The sequence below is a fragment of the Motacilla alba genome, chromosome 26 (genome assembly GCF_015832195.1).
Source record: "Motacilla alba alba isolate MOTALB_02 chromosome 26, Motacilla_alba_V1.0_pri, whole genome shotgun sequence".
Classification (NCBI taxonomy): Eukaryota; Metazoa; Chordata; class Aves; order Passeriformes; family Motacillidae; genus Motacilla; species Motacilla alba.
In genome coordinates this window covers 4,618,827-4,636,666 of record NC_052041.1, presented here as the reverse complement: position 1 = coordinate 4,636,666, position 17,840 = coordinate 4,618,827, and the positions used below count along the sequence as shown (strand labels likewise).

Sequence of the window (17,840 nt, the reverse complement as noted above, 5' to 3'; positions counted from 1 at the left end):
TTCCAGGTTCTCTGGAGTGTCCCAAGTGTGGGTTAATTAACAAACGCATCAATAGTTTCACTAGAACTTGTTCCCAGGTGTGAAAGCTGCTCTTTGGCAAGAACTGTTGTCTCCAGACCCACAGTTCCTTCCCCACTTTGTGTCTCTCATTTACCTTAGGGGACACTCAGAGCTTAATGTGCTTTGAAAGATCATTTCCATCACCATCATCAGTAATTGTGGTCAGAGGACTTACAGTGAATTAGCTCTACTGCTGGAATAAAGGAATTATTTTTAAATAGCTTGTTTGGCCAATCTAGGGGGAAAAATTAGTGGCTGACTGGGGAGGAATACCTGTAAGTAGCCTCCAAAAGTCAGTGTCCACTTCTCCAGTTCCCAGGAGTGCTCAGTGCCCCTTCAGACCTCTGTCAGGCTTGGGCAGTGCTACGGAGCTGCCAGCTGGCTTTATTAAGTGCTGCAAAAATGCTTTGGGTTGAACATATGCATCCTAAGTTTCAGAGGCTGTTCCTTGATCTGCAGGAAATACAGGTTAAACCCTTTGTCTTTCCCTGGTATTTATTAAACACTTTCCCAGAGTTGTGTGTGTTTTCTGTGCTGCATGGATCTGAGATCCTGGCTGTGCATTGCCCAGCAGCAGCACACACCATCCTGCTTTACTATTTAGTTATTTATTTCATTTAGTTATTTATTTTCCATTCAGAGAGGCTGCAGAGGGAGATGCTGAGCTTTCACTTTCGGCCTAAAACCAAAAGTGAGCTTCGTTCAAAAAGCAGAACCAAAAATGAACTGTTTGATGCTGAAAACGTTTCTTCCTTGGGAGGGAACCCTGGCCAGTGGAGTGGGGAGGGCATTTTGCCACTGTTGCATCCAGGATCGAATCCCCCTCGGTTCCCTTTGCTCTGCTCCCTCCCCTCCAGCTGTGGGGCCCCACCGCGGGTGGCAGGGAGGGGGCTCCCAGGAGGGTTTTTGTGGTGCAGTGAAGTCCCACGGGTTGCCTGCAGCTCCACAGTGATCTGTGAGATGGGCAGGTGCGGGTCTGAACCCTGTTGGCCTTGGCTGGCCTTCGCAGGAGCTCCTGGAACTCCATGAAAGTCATTGGATTCCTCTAAAGCTGGCGTGGAAATTGTATTGGGACAAGAAAAGGGAATGATTTTCATTTAATTGGAGTGTGTGCCAGCTTTGTGAGTGAGAGGCTTGGAGCTGCTTTAATTCCATGAGAAATTAGTGAATTAGTTTGAAGTAGCTAATGGTGGTGGATTTAAAATCCATATTTTAGTGTATCTGGCTCAGAGATTCCCAGTTTGGAAGAGCTAATGTATATTTCAATCATTTACATGTAATATTTCTTTACATTCTCTTTTTAGCTCTTGTTTAGAAAGCTGAATTTTTATCAGAGCAGTAGGTGTGATATTTAATTGAAGTGTGTCAGGTAATGATGATTTCCATTGTGTGGGGGGGGAAAAGCATTATTGTAACAAAGCTTTTTGGATCCAGCTTTAGGTGATAGATCATTATTTGTAAGGTTGTCAGATCTCTTCTAGAGATCCTCGTGGTTTTTTCATCTATTTAGGCGAATTTGTAGCTGTGTCATGTTTAACTACCACTCCCTAGGTGATGTTTTGCATGAAGATAAGTAATCTCTGAAAATAGTGCAGAAATCTGCAGTAAAACCTCGTTCTCTCTCAGGTCAGGTGTGAGGCAGTTCTGTGCTACAGTTGCCTTTTGGATTCACGTTGGCATCCCTGTGGGTGGGCTCTTCAAGGTCTTTCTATCCAGCGAAACACCTGCATTGCCCAGAAGTGGATGCCCTTGATTGGGACCCTAAAGCCATGGTTTAGCTGACAGGAGTTTAATTGCTTTTCCCATGACTGACATGAAGTGTAGGTGCCCCTCAGAGGAACACCTGAGGTGTGTTTGTGTGAGAAGTCGGGACGCTCAGAATTTAACAGGACACGCTGGGTCAAGGGGATTCACTGTCACGGGATGTGTTTCCCACAGTGGCTCACACCAGCGTTGCTCCTGATTTTTAACCTCAGGTGTTTGCAGACCCCTGCAGCATGCAGGTGTCTTCTGAGCTTGGGCTGCTTTTCAAATTGAATCCATGTTCTGACAAATGTGAGGAGAACTTCCCCACTGCCCTGTACAAACCTCGTCGGTTTTGACACCCCTTCCCTTCGGTGGGGAATCCTCATGTCAAGGAGGAGGCAGGAAACTGAGACCCGATTCTGCAAATAAATCATCCTTCCATGAGGATGCCTGTGGGTTTTTGTTCCTCGCCACCTCACTCATCCATGGGGCAGTGACAGCAGTGGGTGGGAGCTCCCGTCATCCTTATCAGGTGACAGAGACCAGAGTCCTGTGTTCTTTGTGTGACTCAGTACACGTTTGTGAGCAATCTGTGTCTCGGTGTGACTCTGGTTGGGTTAATATTTGTTTATGGTGATCAGCTGGGCCAGATCTGGTGAGAAGGGTTGCCTCAAAACACTGATGGGGTGTTGATAAGCTTTAGTAGGAAAGAAGGAAGCTGAGGCTTTGGACTTGATGTCCATCTTGCTGTAACCCAGTTGGTGACATGCTGTCCTCGCAGGCAGAAGTGGCACCCCAGAAGCAGATCTGGTGGTTGCTGGTGTGCTGTTGCCAGGATGTCAGGACAGCCTGGGGAGCTCTGTGGATTGTGGTGGGTGTGGGCTCATTTACACCCTTGGGCTGGGGAGGGAAAAGAGGTTTTCAACTGTTTGGTGTGTTGTGGCTCACTTGAAACACAGTGGGTGTCTCTTAGTGCCTGTGAACCATCCCAGACTGCTGCCTCTCTGTGTCCACAGCTGTCTCCCTAATGCTACTAAAAATAGCAACAGTACAGAATTAAACAATTTAAAAATATTTTCTTAGAAGCTTTTATCTAGTGCATTTAAAAAAAAAAAAACCACCCAAACCCACACCTCTTCTCCAGAGCAACTCAAGTGTTTGACCTGATTATTTTGAATGAAATCTAGACTCTAAAGAAATTGTATTTATAACTGTGGAACATACTGTAATTGTGCTCCAAGGTACAGAGCATTGAAAAATTTGGAGCCTGTGGCATGAAAGCATAAGCAGGTAACTGTAGCAGAATTGGGAATTGGGTACAATATAATTTTGGTCCAGCTGGACTCTGCCTAACATGCCCCAACTTGTTCTCAGACAGTTTCTGTAGCTTGATCCCGTTTCACTTTCATCACAATTACAGATTGGTAACAGGGTTTGTACTGAGGAATCGGCAGTTGCAGAATCTCCTGCTTCTGGCAGCTCGCAGTGACTTTCGCTGGGAAGAGCTGTTGCCTGTGTTCAGTGGCAGCTCCTGCTGGGACATTCTCAGGATATTTCACCCCCCTTAAAGCTGCTGGGACCAACTGCTTTGAGAGGGCTCAGCTGCTGGGGGCTCCTGCTTGTAGCACCGTTATTGTGGTGCTGCTGTTGGGCAAGGGGCTGTGCCCGGGTGCTGTGCCCAGGTGCTGTGCCCAGGTGCTGTGCCCAGGTGCTCAGGTGCTTTGCTGTGCTCAGGTGCTGTGCTCAGCCCTGTGCTGGTATCTCAGGAAGGTTTCAGCAGCTGCTGTTGGTGTTTCTGTGCACATTAAAGCTGCTCAGGGAAAGTGAGTTCCTTTGATGGTTTGGGGCTCTGAGGACACTGCCTCTCCTGTGGGCTCTCAGTTTCTCTCCTCGTGCTGTCCCTGCAGAAACATGATTGCTTCTGTCACCACAGGTTTCTGTCTTCTTCCTAGAACACCCCACTTGTATGTGGAACTGCTGCTTTCAACTGAAACAATGTTTTTTGTGTCTTCATGTGAAAAAATACCTAAGCTTTAAATTAGTCAGATCTTCCCCCCTGCCTTCAGCTGTGTAAATTCAGCTTAAAGCTTTCAGCTTCCCTCAGTGATCCTTTTCCATCATCAGACATCTTATAATGTAGTTTCCCAACTTCATACATAGAATTTAGTGTAACTTTAGTATAAGAGGGGTCAAGAACGAAGAAAACTGACGCAGTAATTTTGCTTTCTGAAATTCTGTCTGCTGAAAGATACTCACTGATTAAAATTCCAGCCCTTCAAAACATCTTGAGACTTTGCACTTAATTGCCATGTGTCATCCCTACTGAAGGTTTGAATTGAAAGCTGCAGGTAGAAGTGCTTCCCTGCAGCCTGATGTGCGTGCCTCTTCCCCCACCCCCTGTGGCCACCTCCAAGGCTTGGAGTGAGGCATCTCCTGCTCCAGGAGCCACAGAAGCTGTTGCAGATGTCCCAGCCTGGATTATCAGCAATCCAGGTTCCCAAGAGCTGGGGTAAGGAACATCCAAGTAGATTGTGGACATGAAGAGACAAAAGGGGTTGCCTCACTTGGATGTCTCCCATATGCATCTCCCCCTGTATCATGCAGAGAAGTTCCATTATTTGGGAGTGAGGAACTGTCCATCTGCTGCCCTGTTTATTTTGGTTTTTAACAATAGGCACCTTATGGGGTGCTGTGGTGCCTGGTTACACACTGCATTTGGAGAGCGAGAGGAGCTCCGGGAAGGTGGAGACTTGAGTTACAGGAGGAGTCCGAGGTGTCCTACATCACGTGTTCTGTGCTGGAGATTTTATTGTGCTGTTTAGCACTGCCCAGCATCTGCATTGCATATTTCCAGGTGATGTCACCTGAGTTGCTTGGCTCATGACAAAACACTGCACCCTGTGAGTGCTGAGGGCACCTGCCTGGCTCCTCCACAGGGACAGGCCTTGGCACCTTCCTTCCAATGACCAGGTCCCTTTGTTACATGAGAAATATTGCTGGCTGTCTCTGCGTGGCCTGAGGGCTGCCTCCCTGCAGTCTGAAATTCCAAATGGAAGGTGCCATTGCAGGGAGCATTCTGTCTGTTGTGTTCTCCCACAGCTCAGGAGAAGCAGAGCCCTGCAGTGTTCTCCAGGAGTGGGCCGTGATGGGTGCTGTGCTGTGGGCATGGGCAAGAGCCAGAGAGAGGGAAATTTACAGGCTGGATCTTGAGCTTCAGCTGTGATTTGATTTGAATTTATACCCCCCAAAAATCTGTTGTTTAAAAAAATTACATCTTTGGCTCTCTCATCAAGTAATTTGACAATATATGAAAGCTTGCAGATTCCCTTAACATTTCTAGTTCAAATTCCAATGTCCCTTGTCTTGGATGTTTGAAGCACCTGCTTGTACTGCTTTCCTTCCAAGATACTGAGCTTCCCTATGCTGAAAGAATTCTCCATATCCTGGGGAGCAGAAGGGTTTTGGGCCCGTGCCCTGCTTTGCTTGAGGCCTCAGCAGCCTCTGTGCTTCAGTCTCCTAAGAAAGTCTGATACAATCAATTCAAAGACAATTTCCATTTACCTGTATCCTGGTTGCTTTCAGGACAGGGAGGTTGTGTAAGGAGGCCTTGAGTTTGTGAACTGATTTGGAAGAGTTTCTCTTTAATTTTGAACACTGAATTACTTTAATTATTAATGGCTAAATATATTGGTTTAAAATAACAAAAGGCTGTCTGGAAAAACGGGGAAGGGAAAGAAGGGCTCAAGAGGAGCCACCTCTTTGCTATCACATAAGAGTTGTTAAGGGATGTCACCAGAGCTATTAGCACAGAAGGTTTTAACCTGAGTATTGTAATTTAGCTCCTGAGGCTTGAAATGAAGAGCAGAGCAGAAGGATTGATCTGGAAAGGAACACTTTGATGTTGTGTGGGAAAAGCACTTGTCACCCAAGAGTTATGGGATGCCCTTGGAGAGGAAGGAGAGGGATACCCGGAATTAGAGTGGATTTGGTTGATAATGTGGAGCTACAACCTGTACTTGCTTCCTATCCCCTCTCTCTGGAGTCTTGCTCTCAGGACTAAAATTGAGCACAGTGCTGAGTCCTGGGCTCACCCCACCACTGGGGTGACTTGTGACTGCAGGCTTTTCCTGGGAGTTGGATCCTGTCAGACCTGCTCTGTAAGTGTGGCACGGCTACAAACTGCTGTGGTCCAGGACTGCTCTAAAAATGGAAAAATTGCTTAATTTTGGGAAGGTAAGGAGGGCCTGAGACCTGGAGGGCCCTGTGAAGAAAGAGCTGCATGGCTACCCCTGTAATTAGGAGAGCTCAATCATGTCAATTACACTGGCTGGATTTGCAGAGTTGTTTGCTTTATGATAGTAATTTATCTCCTATGGCACAGAGCAGAGGGTAGTAGGTGGTGTGGTGTAAGTCACCCTGAGGAGTGAAATCAAGCAGGCAGGGCTGTGTGAGCAGAGGCCTTTAGATGATAACCCTCTCTGAGGGCTGACCCTTGTGTCTGTCCCTGCAGTGTCTGCAGCTGGGGCTGTGCAAAGACCTTAAAAAGCCCCAAATATGTATTTTAAAATAGACTAATCTCAAGGCCTGGAGTGTGTTTGCCCCGAGGCATCTCTGTCGTTAGGGTCGCACTTGGTTGTGGCTGCGCCGATGCTGTGCCTGTGGCAGAAGGGCTCGGGTTCAGCTGCCTGCACGTCACCAGACTGCAGAGAGTTCACCTCTGCAAGTGGCATTTTCCCCCGAGTGCTGCTCTGCAACTGATCTTGGGGGTTTTGGGGCCAGGGAGCAGGGGGAGCACTGCCCCTAGGTGGAGGAGTGGGACAGAGCCAGGGGCTGTGTGAGGTGTGAGCTGGGGGTGCCTCTGGCCCGGAGCGCTGCCACCGCCGCCACTCCTGTCCCTATCTCCTGGGGTTGTCTGTGTCAAAGAACGTGAACTCAAGGCAGATTTGCTTTGTCATCCTGACTTTGGCTTCTGCCACTGCGAATTTCTTTTAGTTTCTGGAAGCTTCTTTATAGTTCTCTACTGGGAAGTCCAAGAGGCTTGAAACACACAGAAGGCTCACCCCAAACATCCCCCATCACACAGATCATACGGTGGGAGTGGGGAGGTGGGTTTGGCAGTATTTGATCCCAAACGGGCAAGTCTGTTTCCAGCATGTGTTGTTCTTTAGTTAGTTTTTAACTCCATGCTGCAGAGGAGTGTTGTTGTTTCCCAATGGCAAAGCACGCTGAAATATGACCCCGGGGTGGGAGTGCTGGCCCCAGGCCTGTGTGCACAAATAGCCCACTACCTTCTGAGGCCTGTTTGCAGCCCAGCAAACAAACACAGCCAGGCTGCCTTGCAAAGAGTTGCAGTCGAAATCTGCCCCTCAGAGCTTTTATTTTTTCTCTCAGTGTCAATAAAATGTCAGTACCACCGATTCCAGAATGATTGCTCACAAGGTATTGTGGTCCATCTGAAAATGTAGTTATGTAGTAGTGGATTAGGAAGAGAAAGAGCTGCCTTGCTGTCTTTTGTATCTCCTACAATACCTTTTGCCTTGGATTGCTGTCCTACAGGAAGAAATCCTAGTGCAAACTAAGCTCCAGCTCATGGTGTTAGCTGGGTGAGCGAGCAGGAGTCTCTTGGCACAGCCCTGGTGTGAGTTATGTAAATCTTGTGCAGTGTATAAGCAACAGGCGGTTGGTGACGTAAAACTGAGCATTTGTCTCTGTTTACTGGCTAATGTGACATGGCCCCTTCCTGCAGCATTTGACTGAGCTGGCGGGATTAAATAGAGCCCTGACACTCCTAAGTAGAAAACGCCTCAGGCTGAATAATGGTTTCTGCTCTGGAATTCAGAGTTCTGGCCACAGCACGGGACCCGGTGGCTCCTGTGTTGGACCAAAGTCCGCTCGGCACGGATGGCAAAGGTCTGGCTGTGACACTGGGGCTGCTGAATTGCTGATCGATCCCCGTGGCCATGTTGTGCAGGACGTTCCTCCAGTGCCTCCTTAGCAGAATGTCAGGAACTCCTGTGACTCACACCGCGATTATCTGCTGGCTGCTGGGGCTGTGATGGATGGATTGATTACAAAACCGGTGGAGCTCTTTGGGTCCTCTCTACTCCCTACTCCTGCCCCCCAGTCAGCTGCTGCACTTTGGGTCCCCTGACTTTTCTGTGAGCAGAAAGTGACACTGCTCCCATGCAGTTCAGATTTTATCCAGAATGTCTGATTTGAATGGTTTTTTGCCATGAACACTGTAGGAATTGAACAGGAGGCAGTTTCTTTACTCACTGTTTCAAGCCTCTTTCCAGCTGGCAAGCAGCCCCACAAAGCCCTGTGTTTGCTCTTGCTCAGGGTCACGCTGCAAATGTTTCTCTTGCTTTCACCTTGGCTGTCTGACTCGGACACATGACACCCCACCAGTATCCAGCCCCTCAATATGTCACTGTGCCCACACAGAGCAGCTTCTGCAGGGCTTTGGTTTTAGGTGGTGGTTCCCAGTTCCTGAAGTCTTGGTTTTGGTTTTTTTTTTTCTATCCTGCTCAAAAAAGCAACACAGATTTCTGCAGTCGTGAATAAAAAAAAGCAGTCGCTATGCCCATTTCGTTTGGGGAGATTTTACTCATCTCCATTCTCACAGCACCCACTCACAACATGTAAATCAGGGCCATAACCTCTCAGACATGTATAAACAGAGGAATTACATGACTTGCCAAACACTTACATAATGACTTAATAGTATATCGTGGAACTGAGCTAAGGCTCCTGAATCCTCTTCCTGCCTGACTGTTGTTCTTCTCACATTAATTATCATGAGCTGTAGCTACACCGTGGCTCAGGAATCAATGGCATTGTGGCTTTCTGAGTGTCCTTAATATATCACAGACTTGCACTGTCATTTATCTTTATTCACTGAGAACTTTTGACTCAGGTGGTTTGTAAGTTCCTGCAAGTTGTGACTACCCAGAGCTGAACAGGCACTTTATTGATGAATAAACAGTTTGTACCTGATGCTGTTTCAAAAAGTCCAGCGAGGCTGCAGTTATTATCTGTAGCCACTGGTGCCCTTTGGCCCTGAGAGTTATCAGAAGAGTGTTCTTCATGTTTTGTTCCTCTTGTGCTCCTTTTGAACCTTGTGTGCCAAAATAAAATGGAGAGGTTTGGTTGGTCCTTTTGAAATTAGCTGAGGTAACAAGGCTGGTGTGAAGAAACTGTCCAGTGTTTGTGACACAGCTCTTCTCTTGGTGTCTCCTGAACTGTTCAGCAAGTTTCATAAAGAACTGTTGGAGTAGAGGCCTCCAAGACTTGTAAGTTCCAAAGTTTCCAGGGAAAATAGAAGCAGAGTAGAAAAGTGATCTAAGTTAGTGTCCCTGGCAAGAAAAAGTGCTGTATTTTGAGCTCTGTTATCTTGGAGAATCCATATGTGATAGAGATAAAAGCTTTTATAAACACAGGAGCAGCAGAGTTATTACAGCCTGGATGTTTTTGCTGACCTGTTTAGGATGACATATGACCTGTGCAAAGGGCCTGACCCAGCTGCCCTCCAGGTTGTAATGTGCTTTTTTCCTTTTCAGGAATCTACAAGCTGCCATTGGAGCCTACTATGATTTCGAGAGTCCAAATATCAATGTCCCCTCCATGTCATTTGTGGAAGATGTCACCATAGGTGAAGGAGAGTCCATCCCTCCTGACACCCAGTTTACAAAAACGTGGAGGATACAGAACACAGGTGAGGCCTTTGTGCTGCAGCAAACCCCACACGGCGGGTGCTGGGATCCAGCGGGAGGGACGCTGGCTCGAGGCAGGAAGCTCGTGTGCACTCACCTGGGCTGGAGCCACCCTGAGGTGCTGCCAGCCCGTGCAAGTTCCCCTTCTTGGGTTGGCACAAACATTCTGTGGTGGGAGGTGCAGCTCGGTCAGGTCACCGGTCTCGTTCCCTATGACACCACACAAACAAACTAGGAAACTCGGAGAGGAACAAGGCGGTGACACAAGGGTCATGTGGCAGGTCCACTTGGGCAGAATTGCCTTTTCATGTTCTGAGAGGATGCAGGGCTGGAGAGACCACATTCCAGTTTGAAATAAGTCAAAGCAGTGCCTGGGATCCAGGAAGTGAGGCTGGGCAAAGTGCATTCCCAGTGCTGGATCTGCTGGGATGCAGTCAGAGAGGAAAATGAGATCCATGGATGTGGAGGAAGCCCTTGTCCTCAAGCAGTGCAGTGATGGGATGTTGCCTGAACATTTAACACTGTGTCTGAATTTAATTGACCTGCTTGTACTTGTGTGGGGGAGAGCAATCTCACCCTGAGGTGTGATGCTGGGAGTCATCTCGAGTCAGGTTCAGCTCTCAGTGTTTCTGCTTGTGAGTAGCTGCAGTACTTGGACAGAATATCCACACTAAAACCACACTAAAAATCTTAGAGTATTTCATTAGCATGTTTAACAACACTGATTTATAGAGAATGTGTTCTAGAGGAAGGATTTAATATTTCAGTGTACTTTTTCTGCTTCCTTCTGTTTGAAAGTACAATGGAAGGGTGACACAGGGAACTTGCTTGAACTCCAGTACTGTGAAAAGTTGACTGGCAGTTTTTTTCTGACTGTCCCAAATACAGCTCTTACAAATCTAGTAAGTGTGTTAGGTTTGTTTCTCCACTCTCAGTATCTCAATTTGTGTGTGTTATGACTACACCTCTATCTTGGGCCGACTCCTCCCTTCCTTGTTCCTCTGATGTGCCATTTCCTGGATGCAAATTCAGCCTTAATTTAGCATCCTAGTTCAGGGGATTGTTTCATTGTTCTTGGAATTTTTCACCTTCTGAAATCCTGGGCCTTCTAAAATGAGGGACAGGAGCTCATCTTGATTTAGGATTTCCTGGTGAGGCCGACATGTTTTGGCCTTTGTGTGGTTCAGACCTGGCTTGTCAGACCATCCATCTGTGCCCTAACGGTGGTGCTGGAGGCCAGGGCTTGGTACAGCCACGCTGCTGAGGGTTAGTGAAGAGCAGCTTCACGTGCTGGTTATGACTGCGCAGTGTGAGGAGGGCTGCAGCATTTCAAAACCATTCTTTGCTTTAATTAAGGTATAGTATCAAAGGGCTGTAGTGTTTCCAGATAATATCTACTTGTTAGGCAGATAACTGAAGCAGAGCCAAGGTTTTTAACAGCTCTACGGGAGCCCTTGATTACATGACTTCAGTTCTAGAACACAAAATACCTGAGGCGTGTGTCACTGGAGCGTTGCAGGCCTGATGAGTGTGACAGGCAGAGCTCAGAGATTGTCAGTTTGAGGCGTGCGAGCTGTGAGCTCAGTTCAGTCAGGTTCTCTTGTGTGTCAGTAAAAGCAGTGCCCTGCTCTGGTACCTGCAGGACGGTGTCTGCCAAAGGAGCAGTTTGTGTCGTAAACCATTGCTGAAAGAGCAGCAGGATTCAACAGCCTGGCTTCCTCTCCCCACTCTGCCCCCAGCTGCTGCTGGCTCTGCAGGACACTCTCTGCAATTTATCATCTCCTGAGAGATGAGTGTACTGAAATAGAATGACATAATCATAATTTCATTTTATGAGGCTTATCAGTTGCAGCGTTCTAGGCACCTTGCAAGCCTAAAGCCATTAAACCTGATAAAAATCACATAAATAATTTAAACTAAACCATGTTGCTGGGCTGCCAACCTCTGCAGATGAGGCTTCATGCTCAAGTGCCCCATGCCCCAGGCTGAGGTCAGCCAGACACCCAGCTCCTCTTTCAGAGCCCTGCTCTCTCAGCACCTTTCCAGCTGCACTGCTACATCCCCCACGCTGAACATCCCGCTGCACTCGTGCACATCCTGCTCTCCCTGCGAGGCTGTGAATTCCGAAATAAGGACTTGACAAGAAAACCAGTCCTTGCCTTGTCTTCCCTGGAGTATCCACAGGGATTAAATTAGCAGGCAAGCTGTTGCAAAGGATGCTCCTTGAGGTAATGTCAGGTCAGAGCAGCCTCCAGCGCGCTCGCCTCGGACCAGACGGAGCAGTTCCAAGCTTCGTGGTGGTTCAGGCTTTCCGTAGCCATTTCCGTCAGCCTCAGCTGAGCAGGAGGTGTTCTCAGTCCTTGGCTTAGTCATGTGATGTGACTGGGGAATAAGCAAGAGAAAATTGTGCTAAACTGATTTTTCAGGAGTCTCAGAAGAGAGGCTTTTTCTTTCTGTCTGCCCCAGCACTTGTTATCTTTGGCAGCAGTGCCTGCGCACAGGAGCTGTTTTCTGTCTCTCTGATTGCCAGGTCACGCTGTCAGTCCCAGTGTCTGCAGTCTAAACATGCATCTCCACAGATAAATTGTGTGTTCACAACCCTTCTTGCCACCTTTGCACAAGCCTGAGAAAAGGGTTGGTGCAAGGAGAGAAATAAATCCATATAGGAAATAGTGCTGGCACTTCAGTCACAGCTCAAACTATGAGTTCCTCTTGAGACTCCTAACAGGCTTAGAAAGAAATGAATCCCTGAAAGGACACGTTGCCAACACTTTGCATAAATGACAGGTATTTGAGGTGGCATGGTTCAGGAGCTTCATGGAGGGAGGCAGAAATAGGGGCATACAACACAGCCCTGCCCTTGGGAAGGCCCTGGGGAAGGGGAGGTGTGTATAGGTTAAATATTTTGGGGTTTTTTTTTAAGCTGTTACATTGTGACTTTGAGAAGTTTTTTGTGTAACAAAGACATAGAGATTACTCAAATAGGAATTGTTCTGCTGGTCCCTAAATGCGCCAGTTAAGCCTGCTCTGAAAACCAGGCCTCCTCAGCATCCACTGCTGCTGTGTCCAGTGCATCTTGGTTTCCTTTGACCGTCCAACAATTGCACAACTGCTTTAACGAGCATGTTTCAACCAGTCTTACACAAACAGACAAAGCTTTTCCTGGTGCGCTGTCAGTAATTCCCTCTCCTGTCTAATCCCAGGGACAGAGGCGTGGCCCCCAGGGGTTTGCCTGAAGTATGTCGGTGGAGACCAGTTTGGCCACGTGAACATGGTGATGGTGAGGTCCCTGGAGCCGCAGGAGATGGCTGATGTCAGCGTGCAGATGTGCAGCCCCAGCACCGCCGGAATGTATCAGGGACAGTGGCGGATGTGCACTGCCACGGGACTCTACTACGGAGGTGAGTGGCCCCTTCCCTGCCCACGGGACCCTGCAGGGACAAAATGGAGCCGGGGACAGAGGTCTGCCAGCCCTGGGCTTAAATACAAAACACAGAGTGGAGGAAAACATCAAGGGAGCTGCTTTGTTGTCTTGGTCAGTGTTTTCTAAGCACTGGAACAAATTACAGATTACATAAAACTCTGGGAAACAAAGGGATGTGCACAGCTCTCACAGAGACTCTTTCCTGGTTGGTCCTCGTTGAGATTCTTTTCCAGTTTTCCATTGCTTGGCTTTGTGAGCTGCATATGAGCATAAAATAATGGTGAAAACCTCATGTGGGAAGTTAATGCCCAGGGTTTAATGCAGTGATTTAGTCCATCCCCTGTGAGCTATTCCTCTGTTTAAAGAACACGTTTGGCTATTTTGCCTGGTGCTTCAGCCTGGGCCTCAAACATCTGCCTTCAGTGCAGCCTTCCCTCCCTTTTCTGCCAGCTTTAGTTTACACTGAGAACATCTTTGTGTCTCTGTTGGCAGCTGGGAGTATCCCAAGTTTCAGGGCTTGAATGAGTGGTGTTGGCACATGGAGGCAAAAATACCAGTGCCCAGGAGGAGGGTGCTGGCAGCCCTGGCACTGCCACGCAGCTCCTCGTTGTCTGGAGGGGACACGGTGTGTCCCCGAGGGATATCCCCATGCAGGTGGGACAGCCTGTCCAGTTTGTGTTGCTGGTCCTGTATGCTCACAAAGCCGAGGGTTTCCCAGGGTTTCCAGAAGGTTCCCTGGACAATGGGACATGTCCCTGCATTGCCAGAAGTTGTCACTTTTGCCAGAACACGACCTGAAGATTGAACCCCTTTGGCTGCCAAGCTCTGAGTCCGCGGGACTCTTACCCTGCAGCCGAGCTGGTGGCTTTGCTGGCGGCTGTCCCCAGGTCCTGCCCGGCGATCCCGGGGCCCGGACGTTCGTCCCGTTTGGGGCGGGGGCCCGAGCCCGGGGTGGCACCTGGGCCGCAGGGCCGCGAGCGAGCGGCAGAGGGCGCTGCGGGGCCGCTCCCGAGCCGCCTTTGGGGGGCGTGCATGGGGCCTGGGGGGGTCCCTGGTGGCTCTGGGTGTGTGCAGGGGGTCAGTGGGTGTGCGCAGGGGGTCACTGGTGGGTGTGGGTGTGTGCAGGGGGTCCCTGTTAGGTCTGGGTGTGTGCAGGGGGTCAGTGGGTGTGTGCAGGGGGTCCCTGGTGGGTCTGGGTGTGTGCAGGGGATCAGTGGGTGTGTACAGGGGGTCACTGGTGGGTGTGGGTGTGTGCAGGGGATCAGTGGGTGTGTGCAGGGGGTCACTGATGGCTCTGGGTGTGTGCAGGGGATCAGTGGGTGTGTGCAGGGGGTCACTGATGGCTCTGGGTATGTGCAGGGGGTCAGTGGGTGTGTGCAGGGGGTCACTGCTGGGTATGGGTGTGTACAGAGTGGTCAGTGGTGGTTGTGCAGTGCTGTCAGTGGTATGTGTGTGTACAAGGATCAGTGGTGTGTGATTGCAGGGGTCAGTGGGGGTGTGTGTAGTTTTCAGTGAGGGGAGCTGTGCACGGGGGGTGGTAGAAGTGGTGTGTACTGGGGGTCCTGGCCCTAGCAGGGTGTGGAGTTCCCTAAGCAAGTTGTGTGCCCCTAAGGTAGAATCCCACTGTCCTCAGTTGGCTCTTCAAATTCAAACTGCTGATCACAGCCCTGTTAAACTGGGGGCCCTGGAACCAGTACTGCCAAGGCTTTGTGAAAATGTGCTTTAAGCAATAAGTCTTTTTCTTGCCAGTGTAAACGATGGAATTCATTTGCTCCTTCTGACCCTTCTCTATAAACTCCCATTTAGTGACGACCCAAACGTGTCTCTTTCCACAGATGTCATCTGGGTGATCCTCAGCGTGGAAGTTGGAGGACTTCTGGGTGTCACACAGCAGCTGTCATCCTTTGAAACAGAGTTCAACACGCAGCCGCACCGCAAGGTAGAAGGAAACTTTAACCCATTCGCCTCTCCACAGAAGAACAGGCAACCAGATGAAAACAACCTAAAAGACCCTGGGGGTTCCGAGCTAGGCACAATCAGCAAAAACACATGGGGGCCTGCTCCTGACCAAATCGAACAAGATCAGAATGGACTGTCACAAAACTCTGTAAATCTCTCCCCCAGCAGTCACTCGAACAACTTGTCGGTAGTGACGTACAGTAAGGTAGGTGCCCTGGGCGAGCAGGAGAACGGGTAGGGGAGGAGCCTGGCAGGTGTAATTGCTCTTCCTTCCAAACTGCAAAGCCCTTTCCTTCTGCTTCTGCCAGACCTGCTAAGGAAGGTTCTGAATTTGACTGTCTGACTCTGCCAAGTCCTCATGTTATATTAAAGTATTTTTTGCCTCTGATAGACTCTACCAGATCCACCTTTTTGTTTTTGCTTCAAGTCCTTCTTAAAATTTATATAACCTTGTTTGGGTGCTGTAACCGCAAGTGGCTGGAGCCCGCTCCGGTTGCGTGTGCAAATAAGTCAAAATATCTCTCTAGATGTGTCCTGAGTTTGACATGATTTTGAACAAAGAACAAATAACCACACCCTCAAACTTCAGATTAGCCAGATAACTTCTTTTTAGCTGGTGTGGGGAGACTACAGAGCACGCCATTTGATCGCAGAAGCTGCCTGCAGGAACAGTCAATCAAAGGACCGTTCCTGTCTGTGTCCTTGTCTTGTTCATAATTGTAGGTGACTTTTAAATTATCTTTACTTTAAATCTCTCTCAAAAGCTTGCTTGGTGGATGCTTTATGAGTCTGAGTGATATTTTGACTGTTTTTATTTGCTTGTGTGTGAAAAATGAATTGCAGGATTATTTACAATTCAGAATCCACCTGTTAATGCAGCAGTATGTGTAGGTGTGTACTGTCATATGTCAAACTAGTTTGATTTTTTAAATCCTTTAAAAATGCTTTACTGTACTTTGAGCAGGCTGTGTAGGACAATAACACTTGGTTGCTGAATGACTTAATAAAGCCCTAATGTTAGTTCACCTACAGCACTTTAGTTCCTCCCTGGGTGACCTGCCTGTCCTGTGCCAGTGGATCCTGTTTTAGTGACCTTTCCCCCAGGGCTGTGCATTTCTTACGGCTGGCATGTGCGGGGTGAGCCTGACTGCCCCCCTTAGTGACCCCACACCATCTCTGGGCTGGCTCCTGCTGCCAGGCCCTGCTCACAGCAGCGGGGTGGATGCCTTGGGAGTGGTGACCTGTCAGTGAAGCAGTGCTGGAGCTGCTGCTGTGCTGGGGTCGTGCTGCTCCCCAGGGGCCGGGCTGGGACTGCCTTCAGAGCGTGGGCGTGAGGAACCAGAGCCCTGGCAAGGAGCAGCTGTGCTGGGGGAGAGAAGCCAGCAGGAGAGTGGAGAGACCTGAGAGGTGTCACAAGGTTGAAGTGAGCTGGTTTAGCTGGTAACCCAGAGCTCTGTGCTCTGAGGAAATGGGGGTGGTTATAATCTAACCCCAAACGTAGGGCAGGTGACCTTTCCTCCCCTTTTGGGTTGTTTTGTTTTGGGGTTGTTTGTTGTTTGTTTCGTTTTGTATATACAGAATATTTTTGGGTGGATTTGAGGTGGATTGTCTGAGATTAAAGCAGACATTTTGTTTGCTGGCTTCAGAAGGGACAACTTTATAGTCCTTTTTTTGCTTGGGGGTGGGGGATATGGAAAAGCTACTTGATTTCTGGGTGGTTTTTCTCTCTACTGCAGTTCTTTTGGTTTGTGACATACTAAGACAAATTATTTTATCCTTTGGAGGCTGATCTGGTAGGTCTGAAGATCTGAGTCCTGTTCCAGCCTTGCCCATCCTGCCCAGGGCAGGAGGTTCTCTGCCACAGTCCCAATATTCATATTGGTACAGCACTGGTTCTGTAGTAAACAAGTTTGAGGGAGTTGGACCTCCCAGACACCTGGTCTGGTTTGAGATGGTCAGGTGAACATTCCCCCCATTCCCTGACCAGGCCTCTGGGAAAAGGAGATGCAGTTTTGTTTGGTTTTTTCCTTTGTGTGCATGGTGTACCCAGCTGGAGATGCTGCTGGAGCAGAAAAGGGGTTATTAGAGGTGATGTCAGAGCATTGAATTACCTGAGGAACAGATGGAGCTCCAGTTCCTGTTGGGAAAAGCTCTACCTGGCCCATCTTCTCCACATCCCCAGGGGATCTGACCTGTACTCTGCTGCTGCAGAGGAGAAAGAAAACTTCTGCATTGAGAGTTGCTGCCCTGTGATAGAATATTGATGTGAAAGGCTTCATTTCAGGTTCTAGACCAGACAGAAGAGCACTGTGGCTTGGTTAGGCAGTGGCAGAGACTCCAAGAATTCCTGGATTTTATTAATCTTGGGCAGGATCTCTGATATTTTTGTCTCCTTTCACGTACCTGGGAGAGGGAGGGCATCCCCAGGCCTTTTGGTGAGCAAAGGAGATGGTTCAGGTTCAGTTAAGTGTTGAGAAGAGCCTGTGTCCTGTATTTTGAAGTCCAATAAGCCCTTAAATATTTCTCAGCTGACTGTAGAGGCTTCCTCTGCTGACAGACCCTGGGGACACCCAGTCATGCAGTGCATGAGACCATGAAATCTTTGAGATAAAACGAGCAGTTTCTGGCATCTGCAGGTGTAAAACATACTCGAAGCTGCCAGACCTTGTCGGAATTAGTTCTCCCTCTGGTGCACTGAGCAGGTGTGACTTGTCCTCTCGAGCTCCCCCTTGGAGTCAGGGTTGTGGCAACACCGACATGCCATCTGCTGCTGGGTTACACAAGTGCAGCAGCGTTTCACACCTGGAAGCATTCAAAATGCTTTTATACAGCAGCAGAGTGGGTGGTTTGGGTGTCCCAGGGAAAAACAAACAAAACCAGACGCAGAATTCCCTGTAAGTGGGTAAGATGAAACCCGTGGCATGGTTGGAACAAGCTGT

The 17,840-nt window shown here is 48.8% G+C and overlaps 1 protein-coding gene across 1 annotated transcript in view; it reads left to right on the top strand.

Annotated features, from left to right (window-relative positions):
• ILRUN (inflammation and lipid regulator with UBA-like and NBR1-like domains) overlaps positions 1-17,840 on the top strand; it is a 28,235-nt gene that overhangs the window by 2,324 nt on the left and 8,071 nt on the right. The window contains exons 2-4 of the mRNA XM_038162667.1: positions 9,366-9,520; positions 12,722-12,919; positions 14,778-15,106. Coding sequence (XP_038018595.1) covers positions 9,366-9,520; positions 12,722-12,919; positions 14,778-15,106 — 682 coding nt within the window. The remainder of the gene's footprint in view (positions 1-9,365; positions 9,521-12,721; positions 12,920-14,777; positions 15,107-17,840) is intronic.